At 31.2% G+C, this 12,221-nt stretch overlaps 2 protein-coding genes and 2 non-coding genes across 4 annotated transcripts; all 4 read right to left on the bottom strand.

Annotated features, from left to right (window-relative positions):
- Positions 1-847: 847 nt before the first annotated feature.
- TRNAY-GUA (transfer RNA tyrosine (anticodon GUA)) lies at positions 848-941 on the bottom strand. The gene is made up of 2 exons: positions 905-941; positions 848-883 (listed from the first exon to the last, which is right to left on the bottom strand). It is a non-coding gene; the product is annotated as a tRNA-Tyr (tRNA).
- Positions 942-1,792: 851 nt separating this feature from the next.
- LOC115722463 (actin-related protein 2/3 complex subunit 4) lies at positions 1,793-5,702 on the bottom strand. Its single transcript, XM_030651680.2, has 9 exons — positions 5,688-5,702; positions 5,396-5,567; positions 5,064-5,129; positions 3,899-3,951; positions 3,730-3,757; positions 3,574-3,648; positions 2,922-3,026; positions 2,759-2,848; positions 1,793-2,091 (listed from the first exon to the last, which is right to left on the bottom strand). Exons 2-9 carry the CDS (start codon positions 5,396-5,398, stop codon positions 2,002-2,004), a joined length of 510 nt encoding a protein of 169 aa, XP_030507540.1. The 5' UTR covers positions 5,399-5,567; positions 5,688-5,702; the 3' UTR covers positions 1,793-2,001.
- On the bottom strand, positions 5,678-5,770 carry TRNAY-GUA (transfer RNA tyrosine (anticodon GUA)). The gene is made up of 2 exons: positions 5,734-5,770; positions 5,678-5,713 (listed from the first exon to the last, which is right to left on the bottom strand). It is a non-coding gene; the product is annotated as a tRNA-Tyr (tRNA).
- A 1,392-nt stretch (positions 5,771-7,162) lies between these two features.
- LOC115722423 (dehydrogenase/reductase SDR family member FEY) lies at positions 7,163-11,605 on the bottom strand. The gene is made up of 8 exons (XM_030651623.2): positions 11,060-11,605; positions 10,867-10,987; positions 10,672-10,789; positions 9,839-9,975; positions 9,054-9,155; positions 8,595-8,687; positions 8,414-8,486; positions 7,163-7,758 (listed from the first exon to the last, which is right to left on the bottom strand). Exons 1-8 carry the CDS (start codon positions 11,347-11,349, stop codon positions 7,496-7,498), a joined length of 1,197 nt encoding a protein of 398 aa, XP_030507483.1. The 5' UTR covers positions 11,350-11,605; the 3' UTR covers positions 7,163-7,495.
- Positions 11,606-12,221: the final 616 nt, after the last annotated feature.

Raw genomic sequence — 12,221 nt, 5'->3', positions numbered from 1 at the left:
ACGTTCGACTACTATCAAACAATTTGACTTCAACACCACTTTTTGACATGCTAAATTTGGAGTGCCTATACAAAAAAAAATGTCGACTTATGTATGACACCAAGGAGAGTGCTACGATTTAGTAGTGCATTTTAGCAATTCTCGTAATAATAATAGGTAAATACTATTTTGGATCTTGTGTTTTGCAAAAGTTATAGATTGGACCCTCTGTTTTATTAAATGACAAAATAGACATTGTATTTTCCAAAATGGTAAAAATAGGACCCTGAGCTTAATTTTCGACAACTTTTTTTTAATATAACCAACTTGAAGACAATTTCTAATACGAATAGATACAGAAAATGTAAGCAGTTTTGTGATTTAAAACCTTATATTTCGACATGATTTAAAATGTAAGCACCTTTTATTTGTTTTGACATTTGAAAAAAAAAAAATAGTCCAATTTTTTTTTTCAAGGTCTTATACATTGTAGTTATTTAAGACATCTTGTAAAATTTCGAGAAATTTGAACAAATTTAATAAGCCAAAAACATGGTTCAAAATAGTATGTTGCACGTGATATTTTTTTTATTTTATACGTGTGTGAAATAGATTATTTGAACTCTATTTTCAGTGTGTTAAATTTTTTAAAATTTTACAGGATGTCTTTAATAACTAAAACATAGATCACCATGAATAAAACTAGACTAAATTTTTGTTCCAAATGCCAAAAAAGACTGCATCGGTAAACCTATTTAAGAGGGTGATTTGTAGAATTTTTCTATTATTTATATGAAAAAAATACATACAAATAAAAAACAATTAATGAAAATAAAAAAAAAATAAAAAAAAATTAAAAAGAAAAAAATCCGACCTACCGGATTCGAACCAGTGACCTAAGGATATCTAATGGCTTAATAACCAACTACAGTCCTCCGCTCTGCCAACTGAGCTAAGGTCGGTTTGTGAAAATGATTGTCAAAAACAATATTTAATAATTTAAATTATTTATTTATTTATTTTTAGAAAGGGATTTATTTATTTATTTATTCTAAAAGTTTTTCCAATATATAAACTGCATCTGAGAATTGATCATTTTTATTTAACTAGATTAGGATTATAATTTATAATCAACAAAGAAAAATCACAAGCATAAGCTACAAAAACAATAATATTGATTTTTTTTTCTTTTTTCCTCAATAATGTTATTAAGAAATTAAAAAAAAATTATATCAAAATCTACCCTATTAGTAATACCCAAAATTTATGCAACAATTTTTTGATGTAGAATGAGCATAAAAAGTAATTTAATGCCAATATTTGCGACAACGATTTTAGATAATTTTTTGCAGAGAACAACAAAAAAAAAGTTTAAAGGAATAAATATTTTTTTAAAAGTAAATAGAATTTTCATTAATAGGTAAATCAGACATAATTCATGCTCATGGAACAAAATCAACAAAAATAGACTAACCAAATCGTTTACAATAATTGACATATGATTGCTCTGTTTATTCTATTCTGAACATGTTGGATTTATTTTCGGTTAGTAATGTAGTTTTTGTTAAAAGAGGCTTTTTGGCCTATGTTGAAGCTTGCTAAAAATGCTAGACAGTCTTACAACGATTTTTTGAACGGTAAATCCCACTCTTCCTTAGAGTTAATCTATCCCAAACCGAAGTTCTTTAGAAAAAAAAAAAAAGACCCATAAATCGCTAACTCGCCCATATGAAGATAAATAATTTAAAGGAAGAAATTCTATTTTTTTTTTTATTTTTTCTTTTGTTCATTCATTAACATGGAATAATACTAATTTCACTCAAATAGTGGAAAATTTATTCCATTAATAGCATTTTAATATTTTTAAATACAACCAAACAATAAAACAAAATAAAAATTAATTTACTTTCATTCCATTACATTACAACCAAACTCACCCTAATAGTGAAAAATATGATTAAGAATGGTTTAACATAATCACAAAGCCTTTCTTATATAAGCTTATACAACAAACAATGTTTTTTAGATAAATTGCTTCAAGAACTCTGTGGCCACTAGCCTCCCTCTAGTGTTGACTGACATCTTCAGTTCACTAATCTCTTTATCAATATCCTGCCATAGAAAAACTTGAATATATAAACAAAAGGGTCTATCATGATGAACTATAACAATGCATAGTGATAAGAGTTCAAGGGAGAATGATCAATATCACTATCAAGCTTTAATCTTTACAAAATAATGAAACTCTTAAACCCTTTTCCCCAAGAGTCTTAACTAATGTATCTGTTGGGTTTATGGGATGTTTCTAATAAGACTCCTCGCAAAGGAGCCACATCGGTTGGCTTCTAAGAATATCAAAGCGGTGTAGTTAGAGTGTGGGCATATTGGGGTGTAGCGGGATATAGTGTGCGTAGAAGGGAATGAATAAAGAGGAAGTGTTTAGTCTATTTTGAGGTGTGGAGAAATTAGTTGGTGTAACTCTTTTGGAAGAGACCGAGCGCTCGAACTCTTGAGTATCTCAGAAATACCTATTAAATTGGTATCTGAGCCATGTACCCTCAAGTGAGACCGACGTCATGGAAGGGGCACAGTGATCGAGTATGTGATTGGTTAGTAATACATAACTACTTGAACACCCTCCTCTCTTAGACTAGCTTTTGGGAGTTAGTTCTACCCAAGCGGTTGTATCAGATTCATTGTTATAAAATGGAATACACATGCATCTTCAGTCAATCAATTAAAATATGAGCTTTATGAGATTTTTTAATAAAGTTCTTGCCTCCATGAATTGTACTATAAAATCAATGAGCTTGTTCTTCTGCATATCCTCACAGTGGTAATTTGTTATAAGGAAGCTAATATCATAACCCTGCAGCAAAAAGAGCAAATGAATAGACTGATAATACTAAGTAAGACCGAGACGCCTACGGTCTACTACATACCTGTACTGGTTTTCTTCTAAGCACCTGAAATGCTTCTGCTCTCATTGACAAAAATCTAAGAAATTTTTTAGTTAGTATGTTTTCGAGTTCATCCGCCTGCTTTACCTGGCAAGAAGAAAATTACAAACACATTAGGCAGAGCCTATATTATCAATTGTATTTGAGTATGAATCGAACTCGAAATAGATTTGGCACATGAAAAACTCTTAAAGGTTTTCTCTTATAAGAAAAACTTTAGATTATATCATACACAATATGATAAAATTACCAAATATTGAGCGGAATGCCTTCTTTATTAGTGGTTCACAATAATCACAAATTTCGGGCTATAATTATGCAAGAAGTTTCTATAATATCCTCATTATATTCTTTCACTTCTACAACACATTCTATTATACATTTGAATCTTACTTATTAAGCCTGATTAGATTGATCTTTCATGTTGTTGAAATAAAAAATTGGTGAAATCCCAAGTGAAAAATGAACATATATAATATAATCATAACTTAGACGACAAAGACCGCTGATTCGGGTTTCTCACCAAAAGTTGCTACATAGACTCACTTATCTCAAACTGTTTCGATTTGCTGATCCAACTTAGCTCAATCAATACAAGGAAGCATTGAAGTAAACAAGAATCGCTCATAATTACCTTGAGGCTTATACGCAATGAATTAATAGATGTTTCGATTAAGCATTTCTCAGCCTCATTTCTACAAATCAAAACCTGAAAAAGTACTTCTAATTAAAAATGTTATCTATAAAAAAATATACAAGTAAGAACTTCTGTCACTAAAGTGATACTTACTGGATTCAGTAGAAGTTCTGAGCTAGTCCTGAAAGTTATGAATTACATATCAATAAACACACCAACCCAACATTCAGAAAATTATTACAAAACTACTTCATATGAAAGTACTGATAGTTCTTAAGAAAAAACAGTGGCACATGTTATCAGCCAAAAATCCTTAACATACTTAAGCTCAACCTCAGGCTTGTTATGTCTTTCAACTTCTTGACAAGGAAAGTTCTGCAAAAAAAATAAAGAATAAACAAGTGAGACCCCGAAAAAGTTTGTCTTGAACTTGAACATGAGTTTCATATGGGCAATTAAGTATAAGGGCCTATAGATTTTTGGTACTAAAAATGGTAAAAGGCATAGTGAGGCTTAGCATAACTATGAATTTCACATAAAAGTTTTCTCTTTGAACATGAATTTCATATGGGCAATTAAGTAAAAGGACCTGTAGGCTTTTGGTACTAACAATGGTGAAAATGCATAGCAAGGCTTAGCATAACTATGAATTTCAAAGAAAAAGTTTTCCTCTTGAACATGAGTTTCATGTGGTATAACTATGAATTGTGAAAATGCATAGTGAGGCTTAGCATAACTATGAATTTCATATAAAAGTTTTTGTCTTGAACACGAGTTTCATTAGGGAAATTAAGTAGGAGGGCCTATAAGTTTCTGATACTAAAAATGGTGAAAATGCACAGTGAGGTTTAGCATAACTATGAATTTCGCATAAAAGTTTTTGTCTCGATCACGAGTTTCATAAGGGAAATTAAGTAGGAGGGCCTAAGGGTTTCTGATACTAAAAAGGGTGAAAATGCATAGTGAGGTTTAGCATATAACTATGAAATTCACATAAAAGTTTTTTTGCATAATGAGGCTAATAGCTTTCTGATACTAAAAATGGTGAAATGCACAGTGAGGCTTAGCATAATTGGTAACCATTCGACCAAAATTGTGATCATGAAGAAAAAGAAAGAAATGGTGAAAATGCATAGTGAGGTTTAGCATGGTTTCTGATATGGGCAATTAACTACGAATTTCACAGGGCTACCAACTATGAATTTCACATTAAAGTTTTGTCTTGAACATGAATTTAATATGGGCAATTAAGTAGAAAGGCTAATGGGTTTCTGATACTAAAAATGGTGAAAATGCATAGTAAGGCTTAGCAAAGTTTTATGCATAATGAGGCTTAGCATAATAACTATGAATTTCAACTAAAAATTTGTTGTCTTCAACATGAATTTCATATGGGAAATTAAGTAGAAGAACTAATAGGTTTCTCATACTAAAAATGGTGAAAATGCATAGTGAGGCTTAGACCAAAATTGTGATTAAAAAAGTACCTGAAGACACATTGCAGCTTCAAGAGTATTCCTTATACAAGTTAAGTACAAACGTAAAGTATTGGCCTGTAATTATTCGTTAGTGTAATACAATTAGGAAAAAAAAAACCTAAAATGGAGTTTAAAAAACAAAGAAAATAAAATCTGGGTGAGTGTTAAAGTTTCATAAATCTTGAAAAAGAGGTAACTTTAGCGAGACTAATCAGAAAAATTAAACTTTAACTGAAGTTTCAAGTGTTCCACAGAGCCATTGATTATTTTCCTAGACTTTCTCGGCAACCAAACAGGGGAAAATAAAAAGGAGAAAAGAAAATGAGATCCGATGGTGTTACCATATCGTGTAGCGAAGAGGAGAATGGTTCTGGATTCTGATTCTGAACAGAGATGAATGATTGTGACGAGAGTGGATTTTTGAATCGTATAGTGTTTGGTGCTAACGTGCGCTTTGTTCTGTTCAGTAAAACATGCTAAAATGCGCCTCTTCTATGTAGAAGACGATTTGGTCTGCAGAGTAAAAAGAGAAAAATTCAATTATTAATTAATTATATAAAATAATAAAAATGTTTCTTGAAAATATTAAAATTAAAATAAATAAAAAAAAAAAAACAGAAAAGTCCGACCTACCGGATTCGAACCAGTGACCTAAGGATATCTAATGGGTTTTAGCCAACTACAGTCCTCCGCTCTGCCAACTGAGCTAAGGTCGGTTTGTGAAATCGAAGTTTAATTTAAATATTTATAATTAAAAAAGATATACATGAAAATAATTATTTATTTATTCTAAAATTTTAACCAAATCTTTTTTTTTTTCTGATAAAGAAAATTTTAACCAAATCATTAAGTAATATATAAGAGTTTTCCCTCAAAAAAAAAAAAAGTAATATATAAGAGTATTTCTTTTTTTTTTTTAGCTAAAATAGATAGTCATTTTTATTATTATTACTCTAATCATGCTTCTTAGTATTTGATTATTTTAATATCTTTTTATAATTTAAATTTGTTAAATATAAATTAATTTTTTTATAAAATAATAAAATATTAATAGTGCTTTTGAGTAATGTTTCATTATTTTTTGTTTAACGATCTGCAAATATAATTGCTCATTGTGTTGTTCGAGTCTTGTTTATATTAGATTGTACTTTTTATGAGTTTGATGCTCCTGATTTACAAACAATTGTAATGGTTGATCGTTTGTGTTAATAAATTCAACATTTTATAAAAAAAAATAGCAAAAAAGTAGAAAGCTCCATTCTCTAGTCATTTTTTATATAGTTAGAGTTTTTTTTTTTTAAAATCTCACTCTTTATTTTAGTTAAGGAGTGTGTTTAAAAAGTATGGTTAGAGATACTCTAACAACTCTGTTCACCCAAAAATTACAAAAAAAACTATTGAGCTTAAAGAAGTTTTGAGTTAGATTAAGCGGAAGTTGCCACAACAAACAATAATTGTCAAGATGGATACTTTGTCGGTGGTGCAAGCACTTCAGCATCATCATGAACGAATTTTGCATTTTACGGACAAAAAAAATTATTCTTCTTTAGCCTATTTTCTTTTTTCACCTTTTTCATTTATACAAGTCAAAATTAAGATTTATCTTTCAATATCAATAAAACGAATAAAAGGAACATTTTTTTTTTCTTCTTAAGAATGGAATAAAGTAGTATTTTGTTGGATCATAAAATTCTTTCTAATTTTGCAGTCTTTGATTCAATAAGGTCATTCTTGTATTCAAACACCACTCAAATGAAAGTATTTTACCAAATTTTACATACCTATGTGATTAAAAATAAAATTTAAATTAAGTCTCTATTTATACATTACTCCAACAAAAGTCTCCCAACAAGAAACTATAGTGATCTTGAATAGGAATCCTACAACGATAGATAGAATCCCCATAAAAGTACTACTAGATCAAGCACGAGTGATTTCGTATCTGGTCAAAATCTAAGCTAATTGATCGAAGTGGGTAGCTCCAGTAGACCCATAAATGATGGAACAAATTGGCTTAGATTGCATTAATACACTTCTTCATACTTCACACCCATTAACATAACATAAGTAAGTTGATCAAAATTAACCACTAGAGACAATTCAAATCATTTCTAACTAAAACCTGAATTTCTCCAAGTTCCTTTGAATTAATTTTGCCCATGAAAATCACTTTGGTGCAGCAAGTAACATACTAGCAATCCCAAGATTCATTTTCCAACCAAAGAGAAAAAAGATGAACTAAAAAAAGTGTGTTATAGCAAAATAGATCTAATTGATCTTCACAGCTAAGCTATGATCATGGCAATTCACTTTCCTATTTATGTTAGAAAATGAATGACCACAGATCCTTAAACTCAAGCCAACCAAACTACATGGGCAACTCGATACATAATCTACATTGAACAATTGGTGGGCAAATTTTGGACAAATGATGAAGAAACTTACTCCTGTTTAGTTCCATATTTGCACTCAATGTCTTCCCCTTCGATGAGCCTCTCAACAGCGTCGGAAGGTAGACCGATCAATTCTAGTGTCTTTTCCCACACTTTATGAGCAGTTCCAGTGCTGTGTGCTTCCTCGGAAGGATTTGTGGGATGACAATCGTGAGATATGAAAGCACAAACAGGCCAGTCGTCGGATTTCAACAGCTCACAGTACTCGGGAATTTGAGGATCAGTGGCTGCAAAAAGTGTGCTTCTGGCACCTGAAATGGATGTTAACAACTTCAGTTTTTTATAACAATTACAGAATGTTAGAGAAGGCTCCCAATGCCATATATGTGTCAGTTTTTGTTTCTTCAGGATCTGTTCTAACACGATCAACACTGTTCATTTGTATATGATCTTTAGACATTGAGTCAGGAATGAAAGCAAAACTCAATTGACCAAATATGTTAACATTTTGAAATTAGAGACCACTAGTTTCTTTCTAAGTCTAGCCCCCAAACTCAGAACTTTATGAACCAAACAATTATTAATACATAGATAGAATTGTTGACAATCCATTAGGTAAAAGGTGTTTGCATTTACTTGCAGACATTATTCAATTTCGATTTTCAAGGAAAACCAAAACTCAACTATTTTCAAGCTAAATATTTCTAATTGTGAAATAATCAACTAAATTCTATGCACCAGAAATATAGACTTGTCCTAAGAAATGAAGACAAATATTTTGGCTCGGCATAAAACTCTTCCGAATTAGGTGTTTCAGAGAGATGAAAGAGAAGGTGGTGAGATAGCTCATTATCCAGCCTAAGCTAATGTTAGTTTGTCAAAAGATTAAACACCATTATATCATATTGCTTGGAGATATACATTCATGATTTTGAAACAGATGTACTAGAGTTTACGAAGCATCACCTTCTTGTGGACTAAAAATAAAATAGGGTATTAGATGGTAAGCAGCTTGAACAAGTTTTGGCAGATCCCTTGCCTGCAATTGAAGTTCACATCAAAATGATAGAAAATGAAGTAACACCAGTCATTTACAAACTTTGAAAATCATTGTATTGTGATGCTTAACAATAGAAAGCTCACTTACAACATTTGTGTGGACAATTCCAGGCGATACACAAAGTACACTAACACCCGCTTCAGCAGGCAGACGTTTAAAGAGAACGCTACTAAACATAACCTGCAAAAGATAAATCTTATAAATGTGCGATAGCAGATCTAAAATCACTCCCAATACTTGTAAAGCTTTGATGTACATAATGCTCTAGTAGTGACAAAGACAATAAAATCTCCTACTTTTTTTATTTACTTCCCCTATTTTTCCCATATAGTGGAGATTCCTGTCAGGTTATAACTTGGTTTGGTGTATTTCCATCGAAAGAAAATTCGTACACAAAAAAAAAAGAGTTTCTATGAGTTCCAATACAAGTAACACATGGGCGAAGGATTGACAACCTAAAATAGAGTATCAATATTTTTCGTTTCACACAAAACAAACTGAGCCAATACACTGAACTGTTATGAAGTACAAGATAAAACAGTGTACCTGAGCCAGTTTGCTGCTGGTGTATCCCAATAAGCTTGAAAATTTCCTTTTCCCAGAATTAACATTCATGTCTTCCGTGTCAACAAAGCCAACATAATGCATCTACATAAAGAAAGCCAGAAATTCTTCTTAAATATGAAACGACATTAGATGAAACTAAGAGGATGTTAGGATCTCACATTGGTCAAATATGGGATTGGTTAGTAGTATATAACTACTCGGGTACACTCCTCTCTTAGTCTAGCTTTTGAGAGCGAGCTCTACCCAAGTGGTTGTATCAAGTGGTATCCTATCAAATTGGTATTAGAGCCATGCACCCTCAAGTGGGACCAACATCGCGGAAGGGGCGACCTGTGAATTAGACCTAGAGGAGGCAACCGTAGAGTGGGCCACCGTGGACTTCGACTCCAAAGGGGGTATATTGTTAGGATCTCACATTGGCTAAGTATGGGATTGGTTAGTAATATATAACTACTTGGGCACCCTTCTTCTTTAGGCTAGTTTTTTGGGAGTGAGTTCTACTCAAATAGTTGTATCAAGTGATATCCTATTAGAGGATTCACATGAAGCAGACTAATGTGACTTAATTTTATTCTAAATCTATAATTAATCGAACAATGAACTTAAAACCTCACTTGATAACTAACAGGTGAAACTGTATAAAAAAGAAGCGGGAAGTATTAAATTTCTGAGCATTTAATATTCTGTATACAAAGATTGAGGAGAACATGGATAGAACCACATCAATGCATATCTATAGCCCATACGATAGCAGAGTAACTTACCACAGAATTCACATTAACAATTCGACTAGGAGAGCCTCTGACAAGAGATGGCAAAAGCAATACTGAAAGTAAGGCTGGAGCAAGATGATTCACTTGCATGTGTTCTTCATAACCATCTTTTGAAAATTTCTGTGGCTCTAAATACAAGAAAGTAAAAGCATATCAACTAACCGGAAGAACTAACATCTAACTATTTTCCATAAATGAGTAATAACCCAGTTAAAAACCATTGATTTATATTAAAAAAAATGCACTAATTCTAATTAGTAATCAAACTTAGAAACACAACAGTGTTGAAAAGAGTAACATTGCAATACTAACAGGTCCATATTCTATTGTAAAGTATTCTATTGAATTGTGTTAAATTTTGATTTATATCAAAGAATTGTATGTATATATCATACAAATCAATCGTACTATAAAAAAATCTGATCTATAATACAATTCAATAATACTATACATGAACACAAATCCATGTTTAGATATACATATCTGTAATAAACACCAACCTCCAGTTAATATCCATTGATTTATATTCAAAAAATGTACTAATTTTAATTAGTAAAATCAGACTAAAAGAGTAAAACACTGCAATACTTACATGGTCACCGTATCACAATGTATTGTATTATATTGAATTGTGTGTTATAACATATTTTTATATAGTACTGAATTATTTCAAAATATTGTATGTATATATATATGCCCATACAAATTAATACCAGCATGTAGTACTGTATAAAAATCTGATATATAATACTATACAATACAATACTAATAACACAGTTCACGAATCTATGTTTAAGTACATATTATCAGTAATAAACACCAACCTCCAATGGAAAATATTCCAGCATTATTGATAAGAACATGCAAAGGCCCAGAACGAGAATTCCAAGCTTCAGCAAACCTCGCCACAGAGTCCAAACACAAAAGATCAAGCTCCATCACCTAACCAAACAATAAAATCAAATCAAAAAACCAACAGATTATTTTGATTATCGTTAAACAAAAATTAGTTTTCTCACCTCAATATTGAGAGGTAAACCCAGCCCAGTCCACTCGCTCTGCCATTTCTGAATCAATTCATGCGCTGCTTTCGTATTCCTCACCGCCATAACCACATGAGCTCCAGCTTCCGCTAATTGCCTATCCAATCATAAAATTAAGAAGAAAAAGAAAACAATCCTCAAGATTTGAAGAACTGAGTAAGTAACTAACCTGGCGATTTCGCGGCCGATTCCACTGGTGGATCCGGTGACAATGCAGGTGAGTTCGTTGAGATGAGGTAAAGGCATAGGGTTTTGTAAGTGACTAGCGGTTATTCTCTGGAAAAGCATCTCGTAAACTACATAGAACCAACCTCTCAGCCATTCCATCCATCCCAAAGCTTTCTTCTCCGTCTGAGTCTGAGTTTCAGTCTTCTTCTTCAACAACTTCTTCTTCTCCTCCTCCGACGACGAGGAACTCTTCGACGACGTCGTTTCCATTTTCAGAGCTTCAGTAAGCATTGGATCGAGTTTTTCTGTTGATTCTTATTTTTCTTCCAAAGAAAATTAAAAAAAAATAAAAAATAGTTAATTTTAAATTATGACGTCAGCAAGTCTATGTACAGTGCCACGTAATGAATTCTGATTGGTTGGATGTCTGTTGAACATAATTAAAAAGTATTTTTTTTTTTTTGAGAAAATAATTAAAAAGTATTTTTGTCACAGAAGGATTGAGATTCTTTGTGGTCGTGCTCTGCAAGCCTGCATTTTATTTATTGAGTGATTATAATCACTTAGAGCATCAATGTATAATACTCTATATCTCTACATCAACTAAAATATAATATTTTATTTTATTTTTCTTCCATATTATTTTTGACACCTTTACTTTTAAAAACACTCCAATAGTATAATACTTTTTAAAAATGCTGTAATTATGATATCACATATTATTATATATATAAGTTTTTTTCTTTATTAAAATATTATATATATATATTGCACTTTTAATATTTTATTATATAAAAAAGACATAGCATCAATGCCATTGTGTGGCATCAATACAAATTTCAAGAATAACATTCATTTATCTCCAATAATATAGCATTTCTATATTTTGCCACATAAGCTTTCCACCTCATCAAGCATTCTCCAAAATATTACCATTAGAGATGCTCTTATGAATTTAAAGTATATTAAAAAAATTTGCTTTTAATAGGTGGAAATTTATTGTCTAAATAAAAAATAAAATGAGAATAAGGATTATTTTTTATTCTCGAACATTAAATGGGATGAGGACGAGGATAATACTTCTCGTTCAGAACCAATTTAGTATTTTATTTTATATTTTTAATATATTTTATAATTTATAATTTATGTTTGTATTTTTTTTA

The sequence above is a fragment of the Cannabis sativa genome, chromosome 9 (genome assembly GCF_029168945.1).
Source record: "Cannabis sativa cultivar Pink pepper isolate KNU-18-1 chromosome 9, ASM2916894v1, whole genome shotgun sequence".
NCBI classification, from domain to species: Eukaryota; Viridiplantae; Streptophyta; class Magnoliopsida; order Rosales; family Cannabaceae; genus Cannabis; species Cannabis sativa.
The sequence above is the reverse complement of the archived record's forward strand: the minus strand, read 5'-3'. Positions and strand labels throughout refer to the sequence as shown.